At 43.1% G+C, this 26861-nt stretch overlaps 2 protein-coding genes across 2 annotated transcripts in view; one reads left to right on the top strand and one right to left on the bottom strand.

Annotated features, from left to right (window-relative positions):
• Positions 1-26861, top strand: part of pnrc1 (proline-rich nuclear receptor coactivator 1) — a 206983-nt gene that overhangs the window by 95552 nt on the left and 84570 nt on the right. The window lies entirely within an intron of this gene.
• rngtt (RNA guanylyltransferase and 5'-phosphatase) overlaps positions 1-26861 on the bottom strand; it is a 372001-nt gene that overhangs the window by 328351 nt on the left and 16789 nt on the right. Inside the window, exons 2-3 of the mRNA XM_080192775.1 lie at positions 13505-13614; positions 5436-5539 (exon numbers count right to left, since the gene is read on the bottom strand). Coding sequence (XP_080048901.1) covers positions 5436-5539; positions 13505-13614 — 214 coding nt within the window. The remainder of the gene's footprint in view (positions 1-5435; positions 5540-13504; positions 13615-26861) is intronic.

The following is a 26861-nucleotide window of genomic DNA, read 5'->3' as shown; positions in this document are numbered from 1 at the left end:
AGGATGCTGCCTGGGATAGAATATTTAAGTTATCAAGAAAGATTGGGTAGGTTGAAGTTATTTTCATTGGAGCAGAGAAGACTGAGGGGCAACCTGATCGAGGTGTACAAGATTATGAGGGACATGGACAGAGTGGATAAGGAGCAGCTGTTCCCCTTAGTTGAAGGGTCAGTCGCAAGGGGGCATAGGTTCAAGGTGAGGATCAAGAGGTTTAGGGGGATGTGAGGAAAAGCTTTTTTACCAGGAGGGTGGTGATGGTCTGGAATGTGCTACCTGGGAGGATGGTAGAGGCGGGTTGCCTCACAACCCTTAAAAAGTATTTCGGGTGAGCAATTGCAACATCTCAACATTCAGGGCTATGGGCCAAGTGTTGATAGATGGGATTAGATGGGAGTTCAGATGTTTCTAATGTGTCAGTACAGACTTGATGAGTTGAAGGGCTTCATCTGCACTGTATGATTCTATGATTAGTATACAGTAAAAAGTATTGTTTCTTGCAAGCTATACAGAAGGCATGCTGTTCATACGGAAGGAAACAAGAGGGTGCAGAATGTAGTATTACAGCCATAGCTAGGGTGTAGAGAAAGATCAACTTAATATATGAGGTAGGTCCATTCAAATATGTGATGGCAGCAGGGAAGAAGCTGCTCGCGAGTCAACTGGTACTTGACCTCAGACTTCTGTATCTTTTTCCCAAGAAACAGTTGCAGAAATATGCATAATATTTATCTTTTCAAACAAGCTTTCAGTCATCCACCCAATTTGCCTTCATTGACTTGCCCACCATCAGTATACAGACATTTTCCCCATGTTTAAAAAGGGATAGAGAAACTCAAGTAGCATACAACATAATGTAAAACCACCTTCAGATAGGAAAATATTGCCTAAGGCACCAAAAGTATCTTTCTTAGCTAATGGTGCAGGACCACTGTGCCTAAGCAACTGTTCATGGTAGCTGTGATGTGGAGATGCCAGCATTGGATTGGTATGGGCACGGTAAGAAGTCTCACAATGCCAGGTTAAAGTCCAACAAGTTTATTTGGAATCACTCACCTGATAAGGAGCAGTGCTCCAAAAGCTTGTGAGTCCAAATAAACTTGTTGGACTTCAACCTGGTGCGGTGAGACTTCTTTCTAAACAACTCTTTGTACAGACTATAAAATTACTAAGCCAGAAAATTAGATTTGGCTATTTTCTTGTATCTGTCTGGATACTATTCAACTATTTTCTTTTCACTGGTTTCTTTAGATTCACTTCTATTCTCAGCTCACTAAATATTTGATTACTTTCAAATTACTTGACTCGATTCCCTCATTTCATATTACTCAAAATTTGCGGCGCAACATTCAATGTTTGACATTTAATGAGAGGTTCTAGAGACAAGGTACCTCACAAGAGGTTATTGCAGAAGGTAAGGGGGCATGGAGTTGGGGGTAGGGTGTTAGCGTGGATAGAGGACTGGTTGTCAAATAGGAGGCAGAGAGTGGGGGTCAATGGGTGCTATTCGGATTGGCGGATGGTGACTAGTGGAGTGCCCCAGGGGTCAGTGCTGGGGCCTCAGCTATTTACCATTTATATAGATGATCTGGAGGAGGGAACCGAGTGTAGGGTGTCGAAATTTGCTGATGACACCAAGATTGGTGGAAAGGCAAATTGTGCGGAGGGTGGTGAGAGTCTACAGAAGGATCTAGATAGGCTGGGCGAATGGGCCGGGAAATGGCAGGTGGAATTTAATGTTGGCAAGTGCGAGGTGGTCCACTTTGGTAGGAATAATGGTTGGAAGGATTATTACTTACGTGGAGAAAAACTGCAGCAGGCGACGGTGCAGAGGGACCTCGGGGTCCTTGTGCATGAGTCGCAAAAACCCAGCTTGCAGGTGCAGCAGGTGGTCAGGAAGGCAAATGGGATGCTGGCCTTCATAGCGAAGGGGATTGAATATAAAAGTAGGGAGGTCTTGCTGCGGCTGTATAGGGCATTGGTGAGGCCGCAGCTGGAGTACTGTGTGCAGTTTTGGGCACCGTACTTACGCAAGGATATTTTGGCCTTGGAGGGAGTGCAGAGGAGGTTTACTAGGCTGATGCCAGAGTTGAGGGGGTTGAGCTATGAGGAGAGGCTGAATAAATTAGGCTTGTACTCGTTAGAGTTTAGAAGAATGAGGGGAGATCTCATTGAGACGTATAAGATGATGAATGGGATGGATAGGATAGAGGTGGAGAGACTCTTCCCGCTCAGAAAGGATAGTAGGACTAGGGGGCACAGCCTCAAGATAAAGGGGGGGCGGTTTAGAACGGAGTTGAGGAGGAACTTCTTCACTCAAAGGGTGGTGAATCTCTGGAATTCTCTGCCCAATGAAGTGGTGGAGGCTACCTCGCTAAATATTTTTAAGACGCGGGTTGATGGGTTTTTGATAAGAGAGGGGATTAAGGGTTATGGGGAGAGGGCGGGAATGTGGAACTGAGCCAAGACAGATCAGCCATGATCTTATTGAATGGCGGGGCAGGCTCGAAGGGCTAGTTGGCCTACTCCTGCTCCTATTTCTTATGTTGTGTTCTTATTATGATGCAACAAAAATAAAAACACATAATAGTGGATCTCCATTCTTGCAGCACCACCCACCAGCAGGAATAAGTACTGCAGCAATGTAACAGTTTGTACAGATCAACCACAAAACAAAGCACTAACAAAGATAATAACCAGAAAAATCTCAAGGGAAGATGTATTTTTCTGGTTTTACAGGAAGGACATCCAGACTTCCTCCATGCCACTGAGCCTTTGTCTCAGCCAGTAACTTTTTGGAATGATCTGTCAATTAAAGTATGATACTTTACTTGTATTTTGAGAAAATTAATTAAGCAGTCAACCCCTCCCCCCCACCCCAATGTATTTATCATGTGGATCAATTGCAATTTATATTTGCAAAGATTAAAAATGGACTAAAGAGACAAATATTTCTAATTAGCAAAAGCAAAGATGAAGGTGAGGTGTTTTCCCTCAAAGAGCAAATGGCTATCATATACCTCCTGCTGGCTGATTTAACATGGTAAAAATTCTGACAACACCAGGTTTTAGTCCAACCGATTTATTTGATAATAGACTCACAAGCTTTCGGGGTTAGTCCCTTCGTCAGGTGAATGGAGAGTTCTGGCCTCAGACAGAGCATATAAAGCACAGACAGTTTACAGATTACTGATTAGAATGCGAATCCTTACACCGAACCTGCTGTTCAAGACCTGAAGTGGCTGACAATGTGAGTGGAAGGAGCACTGATCACAGGTTAAAGAGATGTGTATTGTCTCCAGACAGTACAGTAAGTGAGGTTTTGCAAACCCAGGCAAGTCACGGGGGTTACAGATAGTGCGACATGAACCCAAGATTCCTGTTGAGACCGTCCTCATGTGTGCGGAACTTGGCTATCAGTCTCTGTTCAGCGACTCTGCGCTGTCGTGTGTCGTGAAGGCCGCCTTGGAGAATGCTTACCTGAAGGTCAGAGGCTGAATGCCCGTGACCACTGAAGTGTTCGCCAACAGGAAGGGAACAGTCTTGCCTGGTGATTGTCGAGCGATGTTCATTCATCCATTGTCGTAGCGTCTGCATGGTCTCCCCAATGTACCATGCTTTGGGACATCCTTTCTTGCAACGTATCAGGTAGACAACGTTGGCTGAGTTGCAAGAGTATTTACCATGTACCTGGTGGACGGTATTCTCACGTGTGATGATGGTATCCATGTCGATGATCCGGCATGTCTTGCAGAGGTTGCTGTGGCAGGGTTGTGTGGTATTGTGGTCACTGTTCTCCTGAAGGCTGGGTAGTTTGCTGCAAACAATGGTCTGTTTGAGGTTGTATGGTTGTCTGAAGGCAAGAAGTGGGGGTGTGGGGATAGCCCTGGCGAGATGTTCGTCTTCATCAATGATATGTTGAAGACTCCGGAGAAGATGTCGTAGCTTCTCCGCTCCGGGGAAGTACTGGATGACGAAGGGTACTCTGTCCACTGTGTCCCGTGTTTGCCTTCTGAGGAGATTGGTGCGGTTTTTCGCTGTGGCGCATCGGAACTGCCGAGTCTTCAACATATCATTGATGAAGACGAACATCTCACCAGGGCTATCCCCACACCCCCACTTCCTGCCTTCAGGCAACCACACAACGTCAAACAGACCATTGTTCGCAGCAAACTACCCAGCCTTCAGGAGAACAGTGACCACAATACCACACAACCCTGCCACAGCAACCTCTGCAAGACATGCCGGATCATCGACATGGATACCATCATCACACGTGAGAATACCATCCACCAGGTACACGGTAAATACTCTTGCAACTCGGCCAACATTGTCTACCTGATACGTTGCAAGAAAGGATGTCCCGAAGCATGGTACACTGGGGAGACCATGCAGACGCTACGACAACGGATGAATGAACATCGCTCGACAATCACCAGGGCAAGACTGTTCCCTTCCTGTTGGCGAACACTTCAGTGGTCACGGGCATTCAGCCTCTGACCTTCGGGTAAGCATTCTCCAAGGCGGCCTTCACGACACACGACAGCGCAGAGTCGCTGAACAGAGACTGATAGCCAAGTTCCGCACACATGAGGACGGTCTCAACAGGGATCTTGGGTTCATGTCGCACTATCTGTAACCCCCGTGACTTGCCTGGGTTTGCAAAACCTCACTTACTGTACTGTCTGGAGACAATACACATCTCTTTAACCTGTGATCAGTGCTCCTTCCACTCACATTGTCAGCCACTTCAGGTCTTGAACAGCAGGTTAGGTGTAAGGATTCGCATTCTAATCAGTAATCTGTAAACTGTCTGTGCTTTATATGCTCTGTCTGAGGCCAGAACTCTCCATTCACTTGACGAAGGGACTAACCCCGAAAGCCTGTGAGTCTATTATCAAATAAATCGGTTGGACTAAAACCTGGTGTTGTCAGACTTTTTACTGTGTTTACGCCAGTCCAACGCCGGCATACCCACATCATGATTTAACATGGCCCTAGCTTCAAAATGCAGTAGATCAGTGACAATAAAAAACAGCAACTGCAAAGACAACAAATGCAATCCCCACATTTACACCTGATATCTATAGATCTTACTTTCTGTCTGAATATTTCAATTTGCTCAATTTGTTAAGACAGGGATAAACAAACATGATAAAAAAAACCCTAGAACTACTAAAATATCAAACAGAAAACTCAATTTGCTTGACCTCTTGGTCATAATTTGATCATCTTTTACATATTGTTTCAAGTTAAATAACCATTTGAAATTCTGCTGTTCCTTTCAGAAACTTAGTTAAAGTACCCAGAGGCCTGGCATATTTATTTTCTATATCACTTGCTTTCAAATGTTAAAAATGCAACAAAAATTATAATTCAGATCAACATAGCAAGATTTTATTTCTCCAATAATAATGAAGCAGATAAAGTCTACTTACCCTTTGCACTGCAGTTTAACGTATGTAATCCCTTCTTTCTCTATTTCACCCCGGTCATAAAACCTGCTTGTGTTTGTTAAATCAACCAAGAGTCCCATGTTCACCTGAAAGAAAAACGTGAAATGTAAAAAATGTTCCAGGAAATTATACACAATTATAAACTTTGTTAAAGTTTTCATTAATCCAATGCACTCTGTCCTTCTCACTGTTAAACTGGTTCTGCATTTTGAAATATTTTAGAAACAGAATTGATTGAAGCAAAGTCAAGGCCACTGTATCTTTTTATATAAAATCACTGAAATACTTAAAACAAGGACTTAGGGCTTTGCAAAAAGAACTGGGCATCTAGAACTAGATTCAGATTGCTCTAGGAAAGAATGCCACTGACTGTCAAGGAGCTACAGGTAGATTCTCTGCTGACTGGCACATGTGCCAGACAATTAACAACCTCAACAAGAAAGAATCTAACCATCAACCCATAACATTCAATATATACTGTGGAAGTAAAGAGGAAGTAAAAGGCTAGAAATTCTGCAGAAATTTTACCTCCTGATTCTCCAGTTCAAGAAAGGTGACTCACTATCACGTTCTCAAGAGCAATTAGGGATGAGTAATAAACAATGGCCCAGCCAGCGACACCTATATCCCACAAATTATTTTTTTCAAACTGCATAAGAGATAATAAGCCAAATGTATTATAAATTTCTAAGGTTCTGTTTGTGTGAAGTTTGCATGCTCTCCCAGTGTCTGCATGGATTTCCTCTGGGTTCTCCCGTTTCCTCCCACAATCTGAAAGACGTGCTGGTTAGGTACATTGACCCAAACAGGCGCCGGTAGTGACTAGGGGAATTTCACAGTAACCTCACTGCAGCGTTGATGTAAGCCTTATTTGTGACGAATAAATAAACTTTATACAGCCCATTTCTGACCAGGGTATTTGGCTCATTAAACTGAGGCGTTTCATTTATTTTCCTTTTCTATCAGCATTCCTCATATCAGACCTCTCACCACATTTTCTCTCTTCGTTTTGGTAATATTTTCTTTTCAGTGTCTTGGATATTCTCACATTCTTCCATATGCTTTCTATTTCTTATTCTGAGACCTCAGTTTGTTCCGTCTCCTTAATCCTGAGATATTCATGCTTTACTTTATTACTTACTTTATAAAGAGTGAATGCTTACTTCTCAAATGTTCTCATTCTTCAATATGTCAAGGTCTCAACTGTCGCACAAGTTTTACTTTTTTGGTATTCTTAATTTCGTAATTTTTTCCCACATGGAAAATGATCCACATTTATATTCACACCGAGATGCAATGTTCTTTATACAATTTCTAAAATATTGTTTCATTATCACGTAACAGTTGATTTCTGCATCTTCTGGACCTCTCCCAAGTGTTCCGTCTTCTTTCTGATTGCTTAAAGATGTTTGTCACCATCAATCATTTTCTTGACAAAATTGTACGAGTCTCTCTCCTCTTTGATTTCTCGATCCATGGCCAAATTAACCAACAAGCATTCCTAATGTTGCTTCACTAACTTTACCGTTTAAGTCGTCCTTACAATTACCACATCAGTTGACTTGACATGATCATAACACTTCAGGAATATCACCATTAAAAAAATAGATCAGGTCAAATCTAAAAGCTTAAAATATGGATTGAATACAAACACCAAGAAAAAGCAACAGGAGGAATACACAAGAAGAAGCAAGAGTGAAGATGGAAGTGGATGGTGTCACATTGAAAAAAGTAGAACATAGAAACATAGAAAATAGAAGCAGGAGTAGGCCATTCAGTGCATGTCTGCTCCGCCATTCATTTTGACCATGGCTGATCAAATTCAAATATCCTGCTCCTACCTTCCCTACATATCCCTTTAATCCCAAGAGCAATACCAAATTTATTCTTGAACTCGCACGTTATGGTCTCAACTACTTTTTACGGTAGTGAATTCCATGGATTCACCAAACTCTGGGTGAATAAATTTCTCAACTCAGTTCCAAAAGGTTTACCACTTATGCTCAAACTTTCCCCCATCGGAAAGATTCTTTCTGAATCTCAGTCTCTTCTCAGCGACTGCCATCCCAGGAATCAGCCTGGTAAACCTTTGCTGCACTCCCTCTATGGCAAGGACATCCTTCCTCAGATAAGGACACCAAAATTCTACACAATATTCCAGGTGTGGTCTCACCAATGCCATATACAATTGCAGTAATACATCCCTATCCTTACAATCAAATCCTCTTGCTATGAAGGCCAACATACCATTTTCCCTTCTTTACTGCCGGCTATACCTGCATGATTACTTTCAGCAACTGATGCACAAGGACACCAAGGTCTCACTGAGTATCCACCTCTCTCAATTTACACCAAAATCAAATAATAATCTACCACCTTATTTTTGCTACCGGAAGTGGATAACTTCACATTTCTCCATATTATACTGCATCTGCTCACACAGTCAGCCTGTCCAAACCATACTAAAGCATCTCTATACTCTCTTCACAGCTCACCCTCCTACCCAACTTTGTATCATCTGCAAATTTGAAGATAATACATTTAGTTCCAACTTCCTTATCATTAATGTGTGAACAATTGAGATCCTAGCACAGATCCCTGTGGTACTCCAATAGTCATTGCCTGCCAATTAGAGGAAAAAAAACCATTTATGCCAACTCTTTGCTTCCTGTCTGCTAATCAGCTTTCTATCCATCTCAAGACACTATCAGCAATACCATGTGCTTTAATTTTACATAGCATGTGAGTCCTTGTTAAAAGCCTTTTGAAAGTCTAAATAAACCACATCCACTGGTTCTTCTTGGTCAACTGTATGAGTTACATCCTCAAAGAATTCCAACAGATTCATCAAGCATGATTTCCCCTTTGTCAAACCGTGCTGACTTTGTCTGATTATATCACTGCTTTCCAAATGCTGAGCTACGAAATCCTGACAATGGACTCTAGCAACTTACCTAGTACTGACGTTAGGCTCACTGGTCTTTAGTTCCCTGTTTGCTTTTGACCTCCCTTTTTGAATAGCGGCTGACATTAGCTACCCTCCAATCTGTAAGAACCAATCCAAATAATTTTGGAAAATGACCACCAATTGATCTACAATTTCCAGGGCCACTTCCTTAAGTACTTGTCTACTAAGGACAAATGAGAACAAAGAAAATTACAGCACAGGAACTTGGACCTTCCAAGCCTGCACCGACCATGCTGCCCAACTTTTAACTAAAACCCCCCGCCCTTCCGGGGACCATATCCCTCTATTCCCATCCTATTCACGTACTTGTCAAGACGCCCCTTAAAAGTCACTACCATATTCACTTCCAATACTTCCCCGGTAACGAGTTCCAAGCACCTACTACTCTGTGTAAAAAAATCTGCCTTGTACATCTCTTTTAAACCTTGCCCCTCACACCTTAAACCCATGTCCCCGAGTAATTGACTCTTCCAGCCTGCGAGAAAGCTTCTGACTACCCACTATGTCCATGTCTCTCATGATCTTACAGACTTCTATCAGGTTCCCTCTCAACCTCCATCGCTCCAGTGAGAACAAACCAAGTTTTTCCAACCTCTCCTCATAGCTAATGCCCTCCATACCCAGCAACATCCTGGTAAATTTTTTCTGTACCTTCTCCAAAGCCTCCACATCCTTGTGGTAGTGTGGCGACCAGAACGGCCTAATTAAGGTTCTATAAAGCTGCAACATGACTTGCCAATTTTTAAACTCTATACCCTGGCCGATGAAGGCAAGCATGCCATATTCTTCTTGACTACCTTCTCCACCTGCATTGCCACTTTCAGTGACCTGTGTAGCTGTACACCCAGATCCCTTTGCCTAGCAATACTCTTAAGGATTCTGCCACTCACAGTATATTTTCTATCTTTATTAGATCTTCCAAAATGCATTACCTCACATTTGTCCAGATTAAACTCCATCTGCCATGTCTCCACCCAAGTCTCCAACTGATATATATCCTGCTGTATCCTGATGGTCCTCATTGCTATCTGCAAATCCTTTGTGTCATCCGCACTTACTAATCAATCCAGTTATATATAAATGATTTGGAGGAAAATGTATTACAAACAGCAAAGGTCCCAGCACTGATCCCTGAGGAACACCATTTGTCACAGCCCTCCATTCAGAAACACACCCTTCCACTGCTACCCTCTGTCTTCTTTGGCCGAACCAGTTTTGTATCCACCTTGCCAGCTCACCTCTGTTCCCATACAATTTCACCTTCTGCACCAGTCTGCCATGAGGGACCTTGTGAAAGGCCTTACTGAAGTCCATGTAGACAACATCCACTGCCCTACCTTCATCAATCATCTTCGTCACTTCCTCGAAAAACTCCATCAAGTTTGTGAGACACGACCTCCCCTTCATAAAATCATGTTGTCTCTCACTAATACGTCCACTTATTTCCAAGTGGGAATAAAGCCTGTCTCGAAGAATCCTCTCCAATAATTTCGCTACTACTGATGCAAGGCTCACCGGTCAGTATTTACCTGGATTATTCTTGCTACCCTTCTTAAAGGAACAACACTGGCTATTTTCCAATCCTCTGGGACCTCCCCTGTAACCAAAAGATGGTAATTGCTATGCCAAGTCAGAAGAAGGGTAAGATAGCCAGAAGTTACTTTGTGAAGATGAGGATGTGTTAACAAGAAAACTCAAGCATTCTATTCACTTCTCCTGCATGCCTGGGAAGCCTGCACAATAAATAATGATCTATGGGGGAAAAAAAAGATGCCTTTGAAATGTGGATGCTATGACGTGCTTACAATTCTACTTACAAATGATAAGACAAATTAAAAGGTGCTTGAAATTGCAAGAGCAAAAGTAAATCTAAAAAGTGTCATCCAGAAAAGAACTTCAGCCATTTGATCACAGCTGAAAAACAGATATCTCTTCAAAACGGCAAAGTGGAGAACAGCAGAAAGAGAGTCTGACTTAAGCAAAATTGGTTGACAGACTTCACAGCATGTTGTAGACAAGCTTCAGCAGATGTGATGGTTCAAGACATACAAGCATGACATACTCTGGCAACAGGTCTCCTGGTAGGAGTAGCTACAAGCACAACAGGAGGTTATAGTTCAACCGCCCTCTATGGGGCAAACTTGAAACGTTTAGCTTTTCAACCACCCACAATCAAAAGTATGATGAATACTAATCCTTCTGACGAAAGTAACATATTAAATCATACTGAAAATATCTACTAGAATCACTGATGTGTTCAACATGTACATTTCCTACAATGCACAGATAATTATCAAAGCTCTGACTGCTGTATAAAGTGTGTGGTCATTCAAACCTTCAACTAAGCATCAGTAAACCCATACAGCAATTCCTCGCTTAACATTGACTGGATTTGTACTGGACAATCAAATACTATAGTGACTACACTTTGAAAGTAATAGAAGGAAAAGCAGTAAACAATTTGCAAGGTACTAAACAGTAGTAAAATGATGATCAAATAATCTGTTCAGATGGTTGGTTGCGGGCACCAAAGAGGATTCTCATTCTCTTCAAATAGGTTTTCTCTGGCCGCCTGAAAAGGCGGGTGGCACCTCACTTCAAAGTTTTAACAATACAAAGTCTTAAAATTTAGCCATATAGTTAAACATTCTGCTTTCTTTATTGATTGACTGACATAATAGTCTAGGCAGGCACTACTGAGCAGTACTGCAGGAGTGCTACAGTATTATAGATATCATATTTCTGCTTAGACATTACACTTAGGCGTTTCATAGGTGCACAAAAATCCCATGGCACTATTTGATGACAGCAAAGAAGGTCTCTACATGGCCTGGTCAAACTTCGCACTAAACCAACACCACCAAATCAGCTCATCTAGTCATTCATCCAATTGCTGTTTGTGGGGATATTATTGTGCACAAATTAGCTGCCACGTTCGTCTAAGTTACAGCAATGACTCAACAGACAATCAGTTTTTAAGTGAAGCTACTTGAGATCCCCTGATAGTATAAATGTAACTTTTTCCTTACTTGTTTCCTATAGAAAGCCCTTGAGCTTGAGTCTAATAAGTTCCATTTTCTACTTAATATCTTTAAAGAGCTGCTTTCTTGAACTGCTGCAGTCCATGTAGAATAGATACACCCACAAACTTTAAAGTTTATTTAATAGTGTCTCAAGGAGGCTTACATAAACACTGCAATGAATTACTGCAAAAATCCTCTTTTTTTACCACACTCAGGTACCTAATCGAGTACACTGATGGAGACTTTAGCATAGTCACTGCACCTAATCAGCACGTCCTTTGGACTGTGGAAAGAAACTGGAGCATCAGGAGGAAACCCACACAGACACAGGGAGAACATGCAGACTCCACACAGAGAGATCCACGCCATGAATCAAACCCAGGTCTCACTGCTGTTTGGGAGGGAGTTCCAGGATTTTGACCCAGTGACAGTGAAGGATCAGCAATATATTTCCAAGTCAGGATGGGGACTGACTTGGAGTGGAACTTCCAGGTGGTGGTGTTCCCATGTATCTGCTGCCTTTCCCTTTCTAGCTGATAGTAATCATGGATTTGGAAGATGCTATCTAAGTAGTCTTGGTAAATTTCTGCAGTGCATCTTGTCGATGATGCAAACTGCTGCTACTATTTGTTGGTACTGAAGTGAATGTTTGTGGAAACAATGCCAAACAGTTTGCTTTGTTCCAGATGGTTTCAAGCTTCTTCGATGTTGTCAGAGTTGCACTCATTTGGAGAATATTCCATCACACTCCTGACTTGCACCTTGTAGATGAGAGTCAGGATGAGAGTTACTCGCCACAGGATTCGTAGCTTTGGACCTGCTCTTGTAGCCACAGTATTTATATGGCTAGCCTAGTTCAGTTTCTGATCAATAGTCACCCCAAAAAAGTTGATAATGAGGATTCAATTATGGTAATGTCAGCAAATGTCAAGGTGAGATGGTTAGATTCTCTCTTATTGGAGAAGGTCATCGCCTAGTACTTTTGTGGTGCAAATGTTACTTGCCACTTAGCAGCCCAAGCCCAAATATTGTCCAGGTCTTCTTGTATTTGGACACGACTCCTTCCATACCTGAGCAGGGTACAGTGAACATCCCCACTTCGACCTTGTGATGGAAGAAAGGTCATTGATGAAGCAGCTGAAGATATTTGGGCTTAGAACACTCACCTTAGAAATTCCTGCAGTGATATCTTGGAGCTAAAATGACTGACCTCCAACAGCCATAACCATCGATGGAACAATGGTTTGCACTTCTAACTCACAACGCCAGGGACTTGGATTTGATTCCCGGCTTGGGTCACTATCTGTGCGGAGTCTGCACAAGTTTCCTCCAGGTGCTCCAGTTTCCTCCCACAATCTGAGAGATGTGCTGGTGAGGTGCATTGGCCATACTAAATTCTCCCTCAGTGTACCTGAACAGGAGTCTGAGTGTGGAAACTAGTGGATTTTCACAATAACTTAATTGCACTGTTAATATAAATCTACTTGTGACACAAATAAATAAACTTTAAAACTTTAAACATCTTCTTTTATGCTAGGTATTACTCCAACTGGGCAGTGGGGGTTTCCTCAATTTCCATTCAATCCAGTTTTGCTAGGTCTCCTTGATGTCACACACAAATCAAATGCTGCCTTGATATCAAGGATAGTCACTCTCACCTCTGGAACTCAGCTCTTTTGTTCATTTTTGAACCACGTCTGCAATGAGGTCAGGAGCTGAGTGGCCCTGACAAAACCCAAACTGTGCATCAGTGAACAGGTTATTGTTAAGTATGCACCACTTGATTGCATCGTTGATGACCCCTTCCATCATTTTACTGATGATCAAGAGTTGGTTGTTGGGCAGTAACTGACAGCTTGGATTTGTCCTGTTTTTTGTAAAATTCTGTCAAGACTATCAGCTCCTCAACAAATCTCAGTCTACGTTAAAGTTCCGATGCAGTTATTTTTCTGTTAAAAGAAAACTGTGCTCATTAGGTATTTGAATTAAAATGAGCTTATCACACCAGTATAAACTGTAGCATTCTTCAGCAATATACACAATTCAGTTTAGCTACTTACCTTCAAACTCTTTAGATAGTTTGAAAGCATACTAGGATGGAATCGATTCTCCTCTGGAACTTGATCATCATACCTTGATCCTAACATGGTCTTCAGAGGCAAAAACTTCCCTGTAAAATGTTTAAAGTTAAACAAACTAAGTTAATGAAGCAGACATATAGATTTTATGCAGTCCATTCATACATTCTTAATATCAGATTTGATCATGATAAATGTGAAGTTAGTCACTTTGGAAGCAAAAACAAGATCACAGATTACTACCTGAATGGTTGTAAATTGGGAGAGGAGAGTGTGCAGCGGGATTTGGGTGTCCTTATGCACTAGTTGCTGAAGGCAAGCATGCAGGTGCAGCAGGCAGCAAAGAAGGCAAATGGTATGTTGGTCTTCATTGCGAGAAGATTTGAGTACAGGAACAAGGATGTGATGTTGCAATTATACAGGGCTTTGGTGAGGCCACACCGAGAATATTGTGTGCAGCTTTAGTCTCCTTTTCAGAGGAAGAAGGCTGTTGCTGTTGAGGGAGTGTAGAAATGGTTTACCAGGCTGATTCTGGGGATGGCGGGACTGATGCATGAGAAGAAATTGACTAGGTTAGAATTGTTTTCGCTGGAGTTCAGATGAACGGGGGATCTCAGACTTCTAAAATTCTAACAGGACTAGATAGGGTAGATGCAAAAAAGATGTTTCTGATGGCGGAGGTGTTCAGAACTAGGAAGTTTACAGTTTAAGAATACAGGGTAGACCACTTAGGTCAGAGATGGGAGGAGACATTTCTTCACCCAAAGACTGGTGAGCCTATGGATTTCATTACTACAGGAAGTAATTGATGCCAAAACATTGAACGTATTCAAGAGGCAACCAGATACAGCACTTGGGATGAATGGGATCAAACATTATGGGGAAAGAGCAAGATTGGACTATTGAGTTGGACGATCAGCCATGATCGTGATGAATGGCAGAGTAGGCTCAAAGCACTAAATTGCCCCCTCCTGCTTCAACCTTCTATGTTTCTATAATGGGGTTAAGGAGAAAGGACAAGCAATTTCTGTCAGTCATTTCTCTTCCTTCCTTGTTTGTAGGCTATCATCCAAAACTCTCCTACCAGGATCCTACCATAAATTCAATTTATAAAATAATGGTTGGAATGCGAATCTTTACAGGTAATCAAATCTCAAAGGTACAGGCAATGTGAGTGGAGAGAACGTTATGCCCAGGTTAAAGAGATGTGTATTGTTTCCAGCCAGGACAGTTGGTGAAATGAAAATCTCAAATTGAGTTTGCGTCTTTATATGCCCTATTTGTGAACAGAACTTCCACTCACCTGATGAAGGGGCAGCGCTCCAAAAGCTAGTGGCTTTTGCTACCAAATAAACCTGTTTGACTTTAAACTGGTGTTGTGAGACTTCTTATAAGACAAGAAATCCAGATATGGAGATGTATCAAAGATGCCAAAGGACAGTACCCGATCAAGTTGGAGTCCCAGGCTAGCTACACTGACCCCCCACCAACTATGACAAATGTCTGCTGGACATAACAAGCTACAAGATGAAGGCATGTGAAATCGTCGGCACCAATGCACCCCTCCATAATGAGCTCAATGCATTCTATGCCCATTTTGAGCAAGACATCAGTGAGAGCATGCCCTCCACCCCGGAAGCCTTGGACAAACCTGTATCTGAGGCCTCCACTGCAGACGCCAGAGCAGCCTTCTCGAAGGTCAACCCACAGAAAGCAACTGGCCCGGATGGTGTTTTCGGACGAGCACTCATGGGGTATTCGCAGGCATCTTCAACCTCTTTTTACAACAATCTGTGGTCCCTATCTGCTTCAAGACAACAATAATCATCCCGGTCCCAAAGAAAAGCCAGGCAGTGTGCCTTAATGACTATTGTCCAGTGTCTCTGACATCCATCATTATGGAGTGCTTCGAAAGGTTAGTCATGGCACGAATTAATTCCAGCCTCCCAAATTGTCTGGATCCACTACCGTTTACCTAGTGCCTCAACAGGTCCACAGCAGATGCCATCTTCCTGGCCCTGCATTTAAACCTGGTTCACCGAGATAACAGTCATCTATCTATACATCGACTTCAGTTCAGCCTTCAACATCATTATTCCTATAAAATTCATCTCCAAACTCCGTGGCCTGGGGCTCAGCTCCTCCCTCTGTGACTGGAACCTGAACTTCCTAACCCACAGACTGCAATCAGTAAGGATAGGCAACAACACCTTGTTTTATCTATCCAATTCTTCAACCAGCTTCATAATCAAAATTTTACCCACGTGCTTTCATTGATGAGAAGAACAAAGTACCTTCACAGACGTATAATGCAACAAACTTTATTAAATATAGGTAACCTATAAATTACCAACTATGTATATAAGAAACACCCAGGATTCGGCTATAGTATACTTAAGATGGCTTGATAGGCTGTAGGTCCAATCTGTGGGTCCCTCCGATTCGTCTTCACAAAGGTGATTCTTGCTGGCCCGTTCTTCCTTGCTTCCCTCCTTCCTTCCTTCTCTGGTCTGGTCTCAGTCATCTCCCATCAAGTCTTCGCTACAAAAGGTGCCTATTTTATCCCCATGCCTTGAACTTTCCAATTGTCGAGTTGATGACCTGTTGACAGGACACCTGAACCCATCCCACGTGCCTTGGAGTCTGGCCCCATCTAGTTTGCAGACAGTAGGCTGGTGCATGTCAATAGGAGCGATGATCACTTGATGGATTACCAATAGGGCAGATCCAGACATGGCCACGCAGCCTGTACGAGTTCTGTATATTCAAACTTTGGCCAGGTCTAACTTTCAGCAGGCTTTTTGCTGGAGCTTACTGTAGTTTAAAGTGCCCAATTCTTTAATTTCAAATTTCCAGTTTTATTTTGAGGTCAGCACCACAACCTCCTCCACAATCAATCATTCTCAATACCAGTGCCCCACAAGGCTGTGTCCTCAGCCCCCTACTATACTCCTTGTACACCTATGATTGTGCGGCCAAATGCGTCTTCAACTTGATTTTTAGACTTGCTGACAACACCACCATAGTGGGTCGGATCTCAAACAATGATGAGACTGAGTACAGAAATGAGATAGAGAATCTGGAGAACTGGTGCAGCAACAACAATCTCTCCCTCAATGTCAACAAAACGAAGGAGATAGTCATCAACTTAGCAAGCATAGTGGAGGAAATGCCCCTGTCTACATCAATGGGAATGAAGAATAAATGGTTGAGAGCTACTCGTGCTGCTAACACTGATTCCCTGGGACCAGGTCCTCCTTACTTGTTGTCAGATAGCTGTCGGGTGACATTTGGGTTTTTAGGTGTCCAGATCACCAACAATCCTCCATGTTGATGCTATAGTTAAGAAAGCCCAACAATGCCTCCACTTTTTCAGAAGACTAAGGAAATTTGGCATGTGGGCTACGACTCTCACCAACGTTTACTAATGCACCATAGAAAGCATTCTTTCTGGTTGTATCACAGCTTGTTATGGCTCCTGCTCTATCCAAGATCGTAATAAACTACAAAGGGTCACAAACAAAGCTCAGGAAAACGGCTAATGTTACGCCGTTGTTTAAGAAGGGTGGCAGGCAAAAGGCAGGGAATTATAGGCCTGTTAGTTTAACGTCTGTTGTAGGTAAAATGTTAGAATCCGTGATCAAGGAGAAAATAGCGAGGCATCTTGAGGAGAATTGTTTGATAGAGCAGACGCAGCACGGTTTCGTTAAGGGGAAATCGTGTCTGACAAATTTACTGGAGTTCTATGAGGATGTGTCTAGGGCGGTGGATAGAGGAGAGCCAGTGGACGTGGTGTTTCTTGATTTTCAGAAGGCGTTTGATAAGGTGCCGCACAAGAGGTTATTACAGAAGGTTAGGGGGCATGGAGTTGGGGGTAGGGTGTTAGCGTAGATAGGGGATTGGCTGTCAAATTGGAGGCAGAGAGTGGGGATCAATGGGTGCTATTCGGATTGGCGGTTGGTGACTAGTGGAGTGCCCCAGGGGTCGGTGCTGGGGCCTCAGCTATTTACCATTTATATAGATGATCTGGAGGAGGGAACCGAGTATATAGAACACAGAACATTACAGCGCAGAACAGGCCCTTCGGCCCACAATGTTGCGCCGACCAGTTAAAAAGCAATGACCCTCTAACCTAAACCAAACCCTTTCCATCCATAAACTTATCCACAGATCTCTTAAACGCCCCCAAACTAGGTGCATTTACAACTGCAGCAGGTAGGGCATTCCAATCCCTCACCACCCTCTGGGTAAAGAACCTACCTCTGACATCCGTCCTATAACTACCACCCCTTAATTTAAAGCTATGCCCCCTCGTGCTAGCTTTCTCCATCCAAGGAAAAAGGCTATCACTGTCCACCCTATCTAAACCTCTAATCATCTTATATGTTTCAATAAGGTCCCCTCTTAGCCGCCTTCTTTCTAACGAAAACAACCTCAAATCCCTCAGTCTCTCCTCATAGGACCTCCCCTCCATACCAGGCAACATCCTGGTAAACCTCCTCTGCACCCTCTCCAAAGCCTCCACATCCTTCCTATAATGTGGGGGCCAGAACTGCACACAATACTCCAAGTGCAGCCGCACCAGAGTCTTGTACAGTTGCAACATGACACTGCGGCTCCTAAATTCAATCTCCCTACCAATAAATGCCAAGGCACCGTATGCCTTCCTAACAACCCTATCTACTTGATTCCCAACTTTCAGGGATCTATGTACACATACACCTAGATCCCTCTGTTCATCCACACTATTCAGAGTCCTACCATTAGCCCTATACTCTACACATCTGTTATTCCTGCCAAAGTGAATTACCTCACACTTTTCCACATTAAACTCCATCCTCCACCTCTCGGCCCAGCTCTGCAACTTGTCCAAGTCCCCCTGTAAACTAAGACACCCTTCCTCACAATCTACCACACCTCCGACTTTGGTGTCATCAGCAAATTTACTAATCCACCCAACTATACCCTCATCCAGATCATTTATAAAAATTACAAACAGCAGTGGCCCCAAAACAGATCCCTGAGGCACACCACTCGTAACTGAACTCCATGACGAATACTTACCATCAACCACCACCCTCGGTCTCCTATCCGCCAGCCAATTCCTGATCCATATGGTGTTGAAATTTGCTGATGACACCAAGATTGGTGGAACAGCAAATTGTGCGGAGGGTGTGAAAAGTCTGCAGAAGGATCTAGATAGGCTGGGCGAATGGGCCAGGAACTGGCAAATGGAATTTAATGTTGGCAAGTGTGAAGTTGTCCACTTTGGTAGGAAGGACTATTATTTACATGGCAAAAAACTGCAGCATGCTACAGTGCAGAGGGACCTTGGGGTCCTTGTGCATGAGTCGCAAAAACCCAGCTTGCAGGTGCAGCAGGTGGTCAGGAAGACTAATGAGATGCTGGCCTTCAAAGTGAGAGGGATTGAATATAAAAGTAGGGAGGTCTTGCTGCAATTGTACAGGGCACTGGTGAGGCCGCAGCTGGAGTACTGTGTGCAGTTTTGGTCGCCGCACTTACGCAAGGATATTTTGGCCTTGGAGGGAGTGCAGAGGAGATTTACTAGGCTGATACCGGAGTTGAGGGGGTTGAACTATGAGGAGAGGCTGAATAAACTAGGCTTGTACTCGTTAGAGTTTAGAAGAATGAGGGGAGATCTCATTGAGACATATATGATGATGAATGGGATGGATAGGATAGAGGTGGAGAGGCTCTTCCCGCTCAGAAAGGACAGTAGGACTAGAGGGCACAGTCTCAAGATAAAGGGGGGGGCGGTTTAGAACGGAGTTGAGGAGGAACTTCTTCACTCAAAGGGTGGTGAATCTCTGGAATTCTCTGCCCGTTGAAGTGGTGGAGGCTGCCTCGCTAAATATATTTAAGACACGGGTTGATAGGTTTTTGATAGGCAAGGGGATTAAGGGTTATGGGGAGAGAGCGGGAAAGTGGAACTGAGCCACGACAGATCAGCCATGATCTTACTGAATGGCGGGGCAGGCTCGAGGGGCTAGATGGCCTACTCCTGCTCCTATTTCTTATGTTCTTACACTGTCTACACTTCCCGCTGCCTCAGAAAAGCAACCAACATAATTAAGGGCCCCACGCACCTCACACATTCTCTCTTCCACCTTCTTCCATCAGGAAAAAGATACAAAAGTTTGAGATATACCAACCGACTCAAGGACAGCTTCTTTCCTGCTGCCAGACTTTTGAATGGACATGCTCACAATAAGTTGATCTTTTTCTACACCCTAGTTATGACTGTAACACTACATTCTCTCTTTTCCATCTCTATGTACGGTATGCTTTGTCTGTAAAGCACGCAAGAAACAATACCTTTCACTGTATACTAATACACGTGACAATAATAAATCGAATCAAATTATTGTGTGCCATTAGGGTGAAAATCCTTGGATACAAGTCCCAATTGACCACAATTAATCCATTTACATTTTGGGGCAGTTTCACAAGGCATGTGGGAACAAGGGGTCGGGGGGCATGGGCATTGATTTATTATTTTAAAGAAAGTTGAATTGCAAAAGCAGATACAGCCTGAGGGAATCAGTTAGATAGAAAGGATAGGGGACAAAGGAATAGACGGAAGCAATTTGAGGGATCAGTGAGCCTCTCAGCAACCACTCCAAGTGGGTGCAACAGGTAAGAGGAGATTGGATAGAAGATTGTGAATGTGAGGTAACCGGGGGGGGGCAGTAGCATCATGGTATTGTCACTGGACTAGCAACCCAGACACCCAAAGGCAATGCTCTGCGATCCCAGTTTCAAATCCCACCACTGCAAATGGTGAAATTTGAATTCACTTAGAATTAAAAGTCCAATGATGACCATAACACATAGGAGCAGAATTAGGCCAGTCAACCCATCGAGTCTGCTCCGCCATTCAATCATGGCTGATTTTTTTTCTCATCCCCATAACCCCTGATCCCCTTATGAATCAAGAACCTATCTCTCTCTGTCTTAACAACACTCAATGACCTGGCCTCCACAGCCTTGTGCAGCAAAGGATTCCACAAATTCACCACTCTGGCTGAAGAAATTCCTCCTCATGAAACCATTGTTGTAAAAACCCTTCTGCTTCACTAATGTCCTTTAGGGATGATGTGGCATTGCCGGTGTTGGACTTGAGTTGGCACAGTAAGTAGTCTCACAACACCAAATTAAAGTCCAACATGTTTCATTGGTAGCATGAGCTTTCGGAGTCTTGCCCCTTCATCAGGTGAGGGAAGAGTTCAATTCACAAACAGGGCATATCAAATTCCGCACAAGAGGACGACCTCAACTGGGATCTTGAGTTCATGTCACACTATCTGTAACGCCCACGACTTGCCTGAGCTTGCAAAATCTCACTAATTGTCCTGGCTGGAGACAATTCACACCTCTAACCTGTGCTTAACCCTCTCTCCACTCACATTGTCAGCATCTGTAAAGACTTCATTACCTGTTAAGACTTGCATTCCAACCATTATCTTGTAATTAAGTTTGTGTCTACGTACGTCCTGTTTGTGAACTGAACCCTTCACTCACTCACTCCAAAAACTCGTGCTACCAAAATAACCTGTTGGACTTTAACTTGATGTTGTGAGAATACTTACTGTCCTTTAGGGATGTTCATGGGGCATCTTTTCCCAGTGTGGGAAGACTGTAGAGTCTGATTCATCATGGGATGGTTTAGCTCTGTCCGTTGTTCGCTGCTTATGTTCTTTATCATGCTAATACTCACAAATGGTATACAGATTAGGAAGGCAGATGTAAAGTAGTTGTTTATTGCAAGGGGAATTGAAAATAAAAGTAGGGAAGTTTTGATCCAGTTCAGTGAAGAGTGCAAGCCAAGAGCAGCAACAGACACAATTAAAAATGTGGTGTCAACCCGGTGAAGCTACAACACTGGACTACTCGCATGCCAAATAGTGGAAGTGGCATATAGACAGACAGATCTAAGCGATCCCACAACCTACAAATCAGATCTAAGGTCTACAGTCTTGTGGCATTCAGTCATAAATGGCGGTGAGCACTTAAACAACTAATTGGAGCTGGAGGTTCCACAAATATCCCCTTCCTCAATAATGGGTGAGCCCAACACATCAATGCAAACACAAGGCTGAAGTATTTGCAGCCTTTATCAGCCAGAGGTGCAGAGTGGGTGATCAACCTCAGCCTTCTTTTGAGATGCCCTTTAATTGCCATGTTCAGCCAATTTGATTCACTCCATGAAAAATCAAGAACACCCGAAAGCCCCAGGTATTGAGAACTCCATGGGGCCCTGACAACATTCCAGCAATAGTACTGAAGACATGCTCCAGAACTAGCCAAGGTGTTCCAGTATAGCTACAACACTAACATTGGCATGCGGAAAATTGCCAGGTATGTCCTGCCTACAAAAGGGAGGCCAAATCCAACCTTGTCAATTACTGCCCCATTAGTCTACTCTCTAGCATCAGTAAAGTGATGGAAAGTATCATTGACGGTGTAATTAAGCAGCACCTATTCAGTAATAACCTGATCACTGGAGCTCAGTTTGAGTTCCACCTGGGCCATAGCTCCTGACCTCATTACAGCCTTGGTGCAAACATGGACAAAAGAGGTCAGGTGAGAGTGATTGCACTTCACATAAAGACAGCATTTAACAGAGTGCGGCATCAAATCTGAAGTCAGTGTTAACCAGGGAAAGCTCACTGCTGCAGGAATTCCTCAGGGTAGAGTCCTACACTGTTTCTTTAATGACCTTCACTCCATCACAAGATCTGACGTGGGGATGTTCGCTGATGATTGTGCAATAATCAGCACCATTCACAACTCCTCAGATACTTTCATGCTTGGGCTGACAAATAGCAGATAACATTTGTGCCACAAGTGCCAGGCAATGACCATCTCCCCTTGATATTTACTGGCATTACCATTGCTGAATCTCCCACCATTAACATTCTGGAAGTTATCATTGACCTGAAGCTGAATTGGCCCAGCCATATAAATATTGTTACAAGAGGAGGTTGGGAATTTTGCAGAAAGTCTCCCAGCTCCTGAGCCTATGCACCATCTGAAATGCAAGTCAGTGATGGAATACTGGAGTACAGCTACAACATTCCTAAGGCCAACTGTCCAAAATAAAACAGCCAATTTGATTGGCACCCAATCCACCATATAGCAGGGGATACAGGAACCCCTGCTTTCTGCGACAATTAAAACAAAGTAGATTAGTTTAAAATAGGGACCACAGTGTGCCTTATATATATCAAAGGTATCACCATGTGCCTCACTTTTATGCTATACGAAGGTACTGTCTGTATAAGCACATACATAATTTTTATAGATTTAAACCGTATTTTTGTGTTTTCTTGTGAGCTTTGGCCAACAAGCAATTCACCCCTTGGCATAATAGGAAAGAAGTTTAATTAGACATATGGCATTCATTTGGAACAAAGCATGGCGCACGTACCCAATTATCAGAAGTAGGTCAGGCAGCTACAAGCTACCAAGGTTTTTGAAATGAGTTGAAAGCTTCAGCTTCTAGCTGCAAAGAATAGACATATTCAGTGTCCGCTGATGTAAGAGACAGAAAAAAGGTAAGGAAGATGATTCCCTTCTTGTTCCCAAGACTGCAGGTGTTAAGAATGACCTTGGAATCTACTGGATTTGCAGAGGCAAGGTTACTAGGCAACGGAGGGGGAAAGAATTTGGTTCAGTTGACCAATGAATTCCTAATTCTGCTAAAAAGTATAATGCTATTGGCCAAAGTAAATAAAGTGTATTAATATAACTGGATCATCCAGCTTGGATAACAGGTTGGGCGAGAGGATCAAATCTTCAGAACTGTATATCTGTTGTGCTCATGTGATGTAACGTTAGAGAGAGGTTAGAATTCTCTGACCATCTCTCTCCCAATACATTTTGGTCAAATAAAGAACATCTTTAACTGCATACTGTCTTTCGCAAAGTCTCTTTGTTAGTTGGGTTCAGCTGAATACAAGACTCCCCAGCGGGGTGCCCCAAGAAATCCCCTTAAACACCACCTTAAATATCAACTCGTTCCACCAGCAACACCTGGTGGCAGCAGTCCACATCTACAAGATACACTGCAGAAATTCACCAAGACTCCTTCCACTCCTGCAATCTCCAGCATCTAAAGGATGAGGACAACAGATACATGGGAGTACCACCACCTACAAGATACCCTCCAAACCACACACCTTCCTGAAACGGAACTATACTGATTTACTTCATTGGTGTTGGGCCAAAATTCTAGAACTCCTTTGACAACATATGGACTGAAGAGGTTCAAAAAGGCAGCTCACCATCATATTCTCAAGAGCAATTAGGAATGAACAATAAATTCTGGCTTGGACTAACATGCACATCACATAGACAAAACATTTGTACAAGACCTTGGTGAGACCACATTTAGAGTACCATGTAAAATTTTGTTCTCCTTACCTAAAAAGGATACAAATCCATTAGAATCAGTTCGGAGAAGATTCACTTGACTGATCCTAGGGATAAAGGGCTTATTTTACAAGGAAGGGTTGGGCTTACATCCACTGGATTTGAGAAGAATGAGAGACAAACTTATTGAAACACGTAGGGATGGCATGCTAGAACAGTGATTAGCATTGCTGCCATACACTGTCAGGGACTCCTGTTTGATTCCTGGCTTGGGTCACTGTCTACGCGGAGTCTGCATATTCTTTCCCAGTTTGTGGGTTTCCTTCAGTTTCCTCCCACAGTCCAAAAAACGTGCTGGATAGGTGCATCGGCCATCCTAAATTTTCTGTGTACCTGAACAGGCACCGGAGTGTGGCAACAAGGGGATTTTCGCTGTAACTTCACTGCAGTGTTAATGCAAGCCTACTTGTGACAATAATAAATAAACTTTAAAAAAAAGTGTTTTGAAGGGACAAAACGAGGTGGATGCTGAGAAGATAATTTCTCTTAGGAGAGACTACAGCTAGAGGACACAGTTTAAAAATAAGGGTTTTCCTATTTAAGACAGAAATGAGAATTATTTTTCCCCTCAGAGGGTCATTATTCTGTGGAATTCCCCAGAGTGTGGCAGAGGCAGGGTCACTGACTATTTGTAAGGCTGAGTTAGGCAGATTTTTGATAAGGGAATCAAGGAGTATAAGGAGTGGACAGGAAAGTAGAGCTGAAGCCACAATCATACCAGCTGTGATTTTATTAAATGGCAAAGCAAACTTCAGTGAATAAATGGTGTTACAGGTAGTGTGACATGAACCCAAGATCCCGATTGAGGCCATCCTCACGTGTGCGGAACTTGGCTATCAGTTTCTGCTCAGCGACTCTGCGCTGTCGTATGTTGTGAGGGCCGCCTTGGAGAACGTTTACCCAAAGGTCAGAGGCCGAATGCCCATGACCGCCTGAAGTGTTCGCCAACATGAAGGGAACAGTCTTGCCTGGTGATTGTTGAGTGGTGTTCAGTCATCCGTTGTTGTAGTGTCTGCATGGTAAACGTTCTCCAAGGCGGCCCTCACAACATACAACAGCGCAGAGTCGCTGAGCAGAAACTGATAGCCAAGTTCCGCACACATGAGGATGGCCTCAATCGGGATCTTGGGTTCATGTCACACTACCTGTAACACCCATGACTTGCTTGGGATTTGCAACATCTCACTTACTGTCCTGTCTGGAGACAATACATATCTCTAAGTATGCTTAATGCTATGTCCACTCATATTGTCCGTACCTTTAAGACTTGATTAGCTATAAAAACTCACATTCTAATCAGTGTTCTGTAAACTGTGCGTGCCTTTATATGCCCTGTTTGTGATCAGAACTCCCCACTCACCCGACAAAGGAGCAGCGCTCCGAAAGCTCGTGGCGTTTACTACCAAATAAACCTGTTGGACTTTAACCTGGTGTTGAGACTTCTTACTGTGTTTACCCCAGTCCAACACCGGCATCTCCACATCATGCTTTTCTTGTGTCAATGAACTACAGCTTTGCCATTTCAAAAGTTCATCAAAACAGAAAGTTTGTTCATTTTACACCTGTGGGCTTGTCAGCAGAGCTGCCAATCATGTGTGCCTGGCTGCAGCCCTCCCCTTTTAGAAAAAAACTTTGTGCAACGCTCAAAGGCATCTCAATGCTAAAATGTATGCTAACAAGCTCCCATTGCCTGAGGATATTTGCTTTGTCTGCACTCTGGTTTGCATCCCAGCATGGGGGTTTCCACGGAAATTTAATCCTTTAAAATGAGCTTTAGGGTAGAACACATTCTAAAGACACTTGCATCTACATCCTTGCTGCGGAAAATTTGGCAAAGTATCTAGAAATCTAAAAGATGCACCCCATTAATACCGGATTCGGTTACCAATTTCCAAATCTAACAAGCTTCCCAATTACAATAAATGTAACAGTTCTCAGCACATTATATCAAAAAACTGCTCAGTTGTAAATATTAAACTGATAATAAACTGCTATTATGTTACAGGTGATCAAGGATCTTGGATATGGCCCACATTGCCTCAATTGTTATTGGACTTAAAAGTTTAAAGAAATCAGGACATTTCATGAATCCTGAGTAGCTGCAATTGCAACATTTCTCAGTTTTTTTTAAATGGAATGCCATGAACAGTAAGAGAAGGCTAGGCGCAATAGGGTTGACAACTGTGATTATACGTATTCTTGCAAGTTTCATCACGTGACTTTCCCTCATACTTCAGCCTTTGTCAGCCAACACATCCATCCTTGTGATGCACTGCCTTCCTATGCCAATGGAAAACAAAAAGACTCATTACTCAACTGTATAATGCTTGATCATCAGCAAGACAGCCTTTTTCCCCCTTTCCATTTTCAATATCTTCATATCTGGTAAAGCGAAACGTTCAAAGAAAATGACAAAAAAAAAATCATGCCCCTGTGATCTTTCAGTAAGAAGTCTGACAACACCAGGTTTTAGTCCAACCGATTTTTTTTGATAATAGACTCACAAGCTTTCGGGGTTAGCCCCTTCGTCAGGTGAATGGAGAGTTCTGGCCTCAGACAGAGCATATAAAGCACAGACAGTTTAGAGATTACTGAGTAGAATGCCAATCCTTACACCTAACCTGCTGTTCAAGACCTGAAGTGGCTGACAACGTGAGTGGAAGGAGCACTGATCACAGGTTAAAGAGATGTGTATTGTCTCCAGACACATCTCTTTAACCTGTGATCAGTGCTCCTTCCACTCACGTTGTCAGCCACTTCAGGTCTTGAACAGCAGGTTAGGTGTAAGGATTCGCATTCTAATCAGTAATCTCTAAACTGTCTGTGCTTTATATGCTCTGTCTGAGGCCAGAACTCTCCATTCACCTGACGAAGGGGCTAACCC

This window comes from Carcharhinus amblyrhynchos, chromosome 7 (assembly GCF_965287045.1).
Source record: "Carcharhinus amblyrhynchos chromosome 7, sCarAmb.v2.hapA, whole genome shotgun sequence".
Classification (NCBI taxonomy): domain Eukaryota; kingdom Metazoa; phylum Chordata; class Chondrichthyes; order Carcharhiniformes; family Carcharhinidae; genus Carcharhinus; species Carcharhinus amblyrhynchos.
Note: the sequence above shows the minus strand (reverse complement) of the source record. Positions and strands in the feature narration are given on the sequence as shown.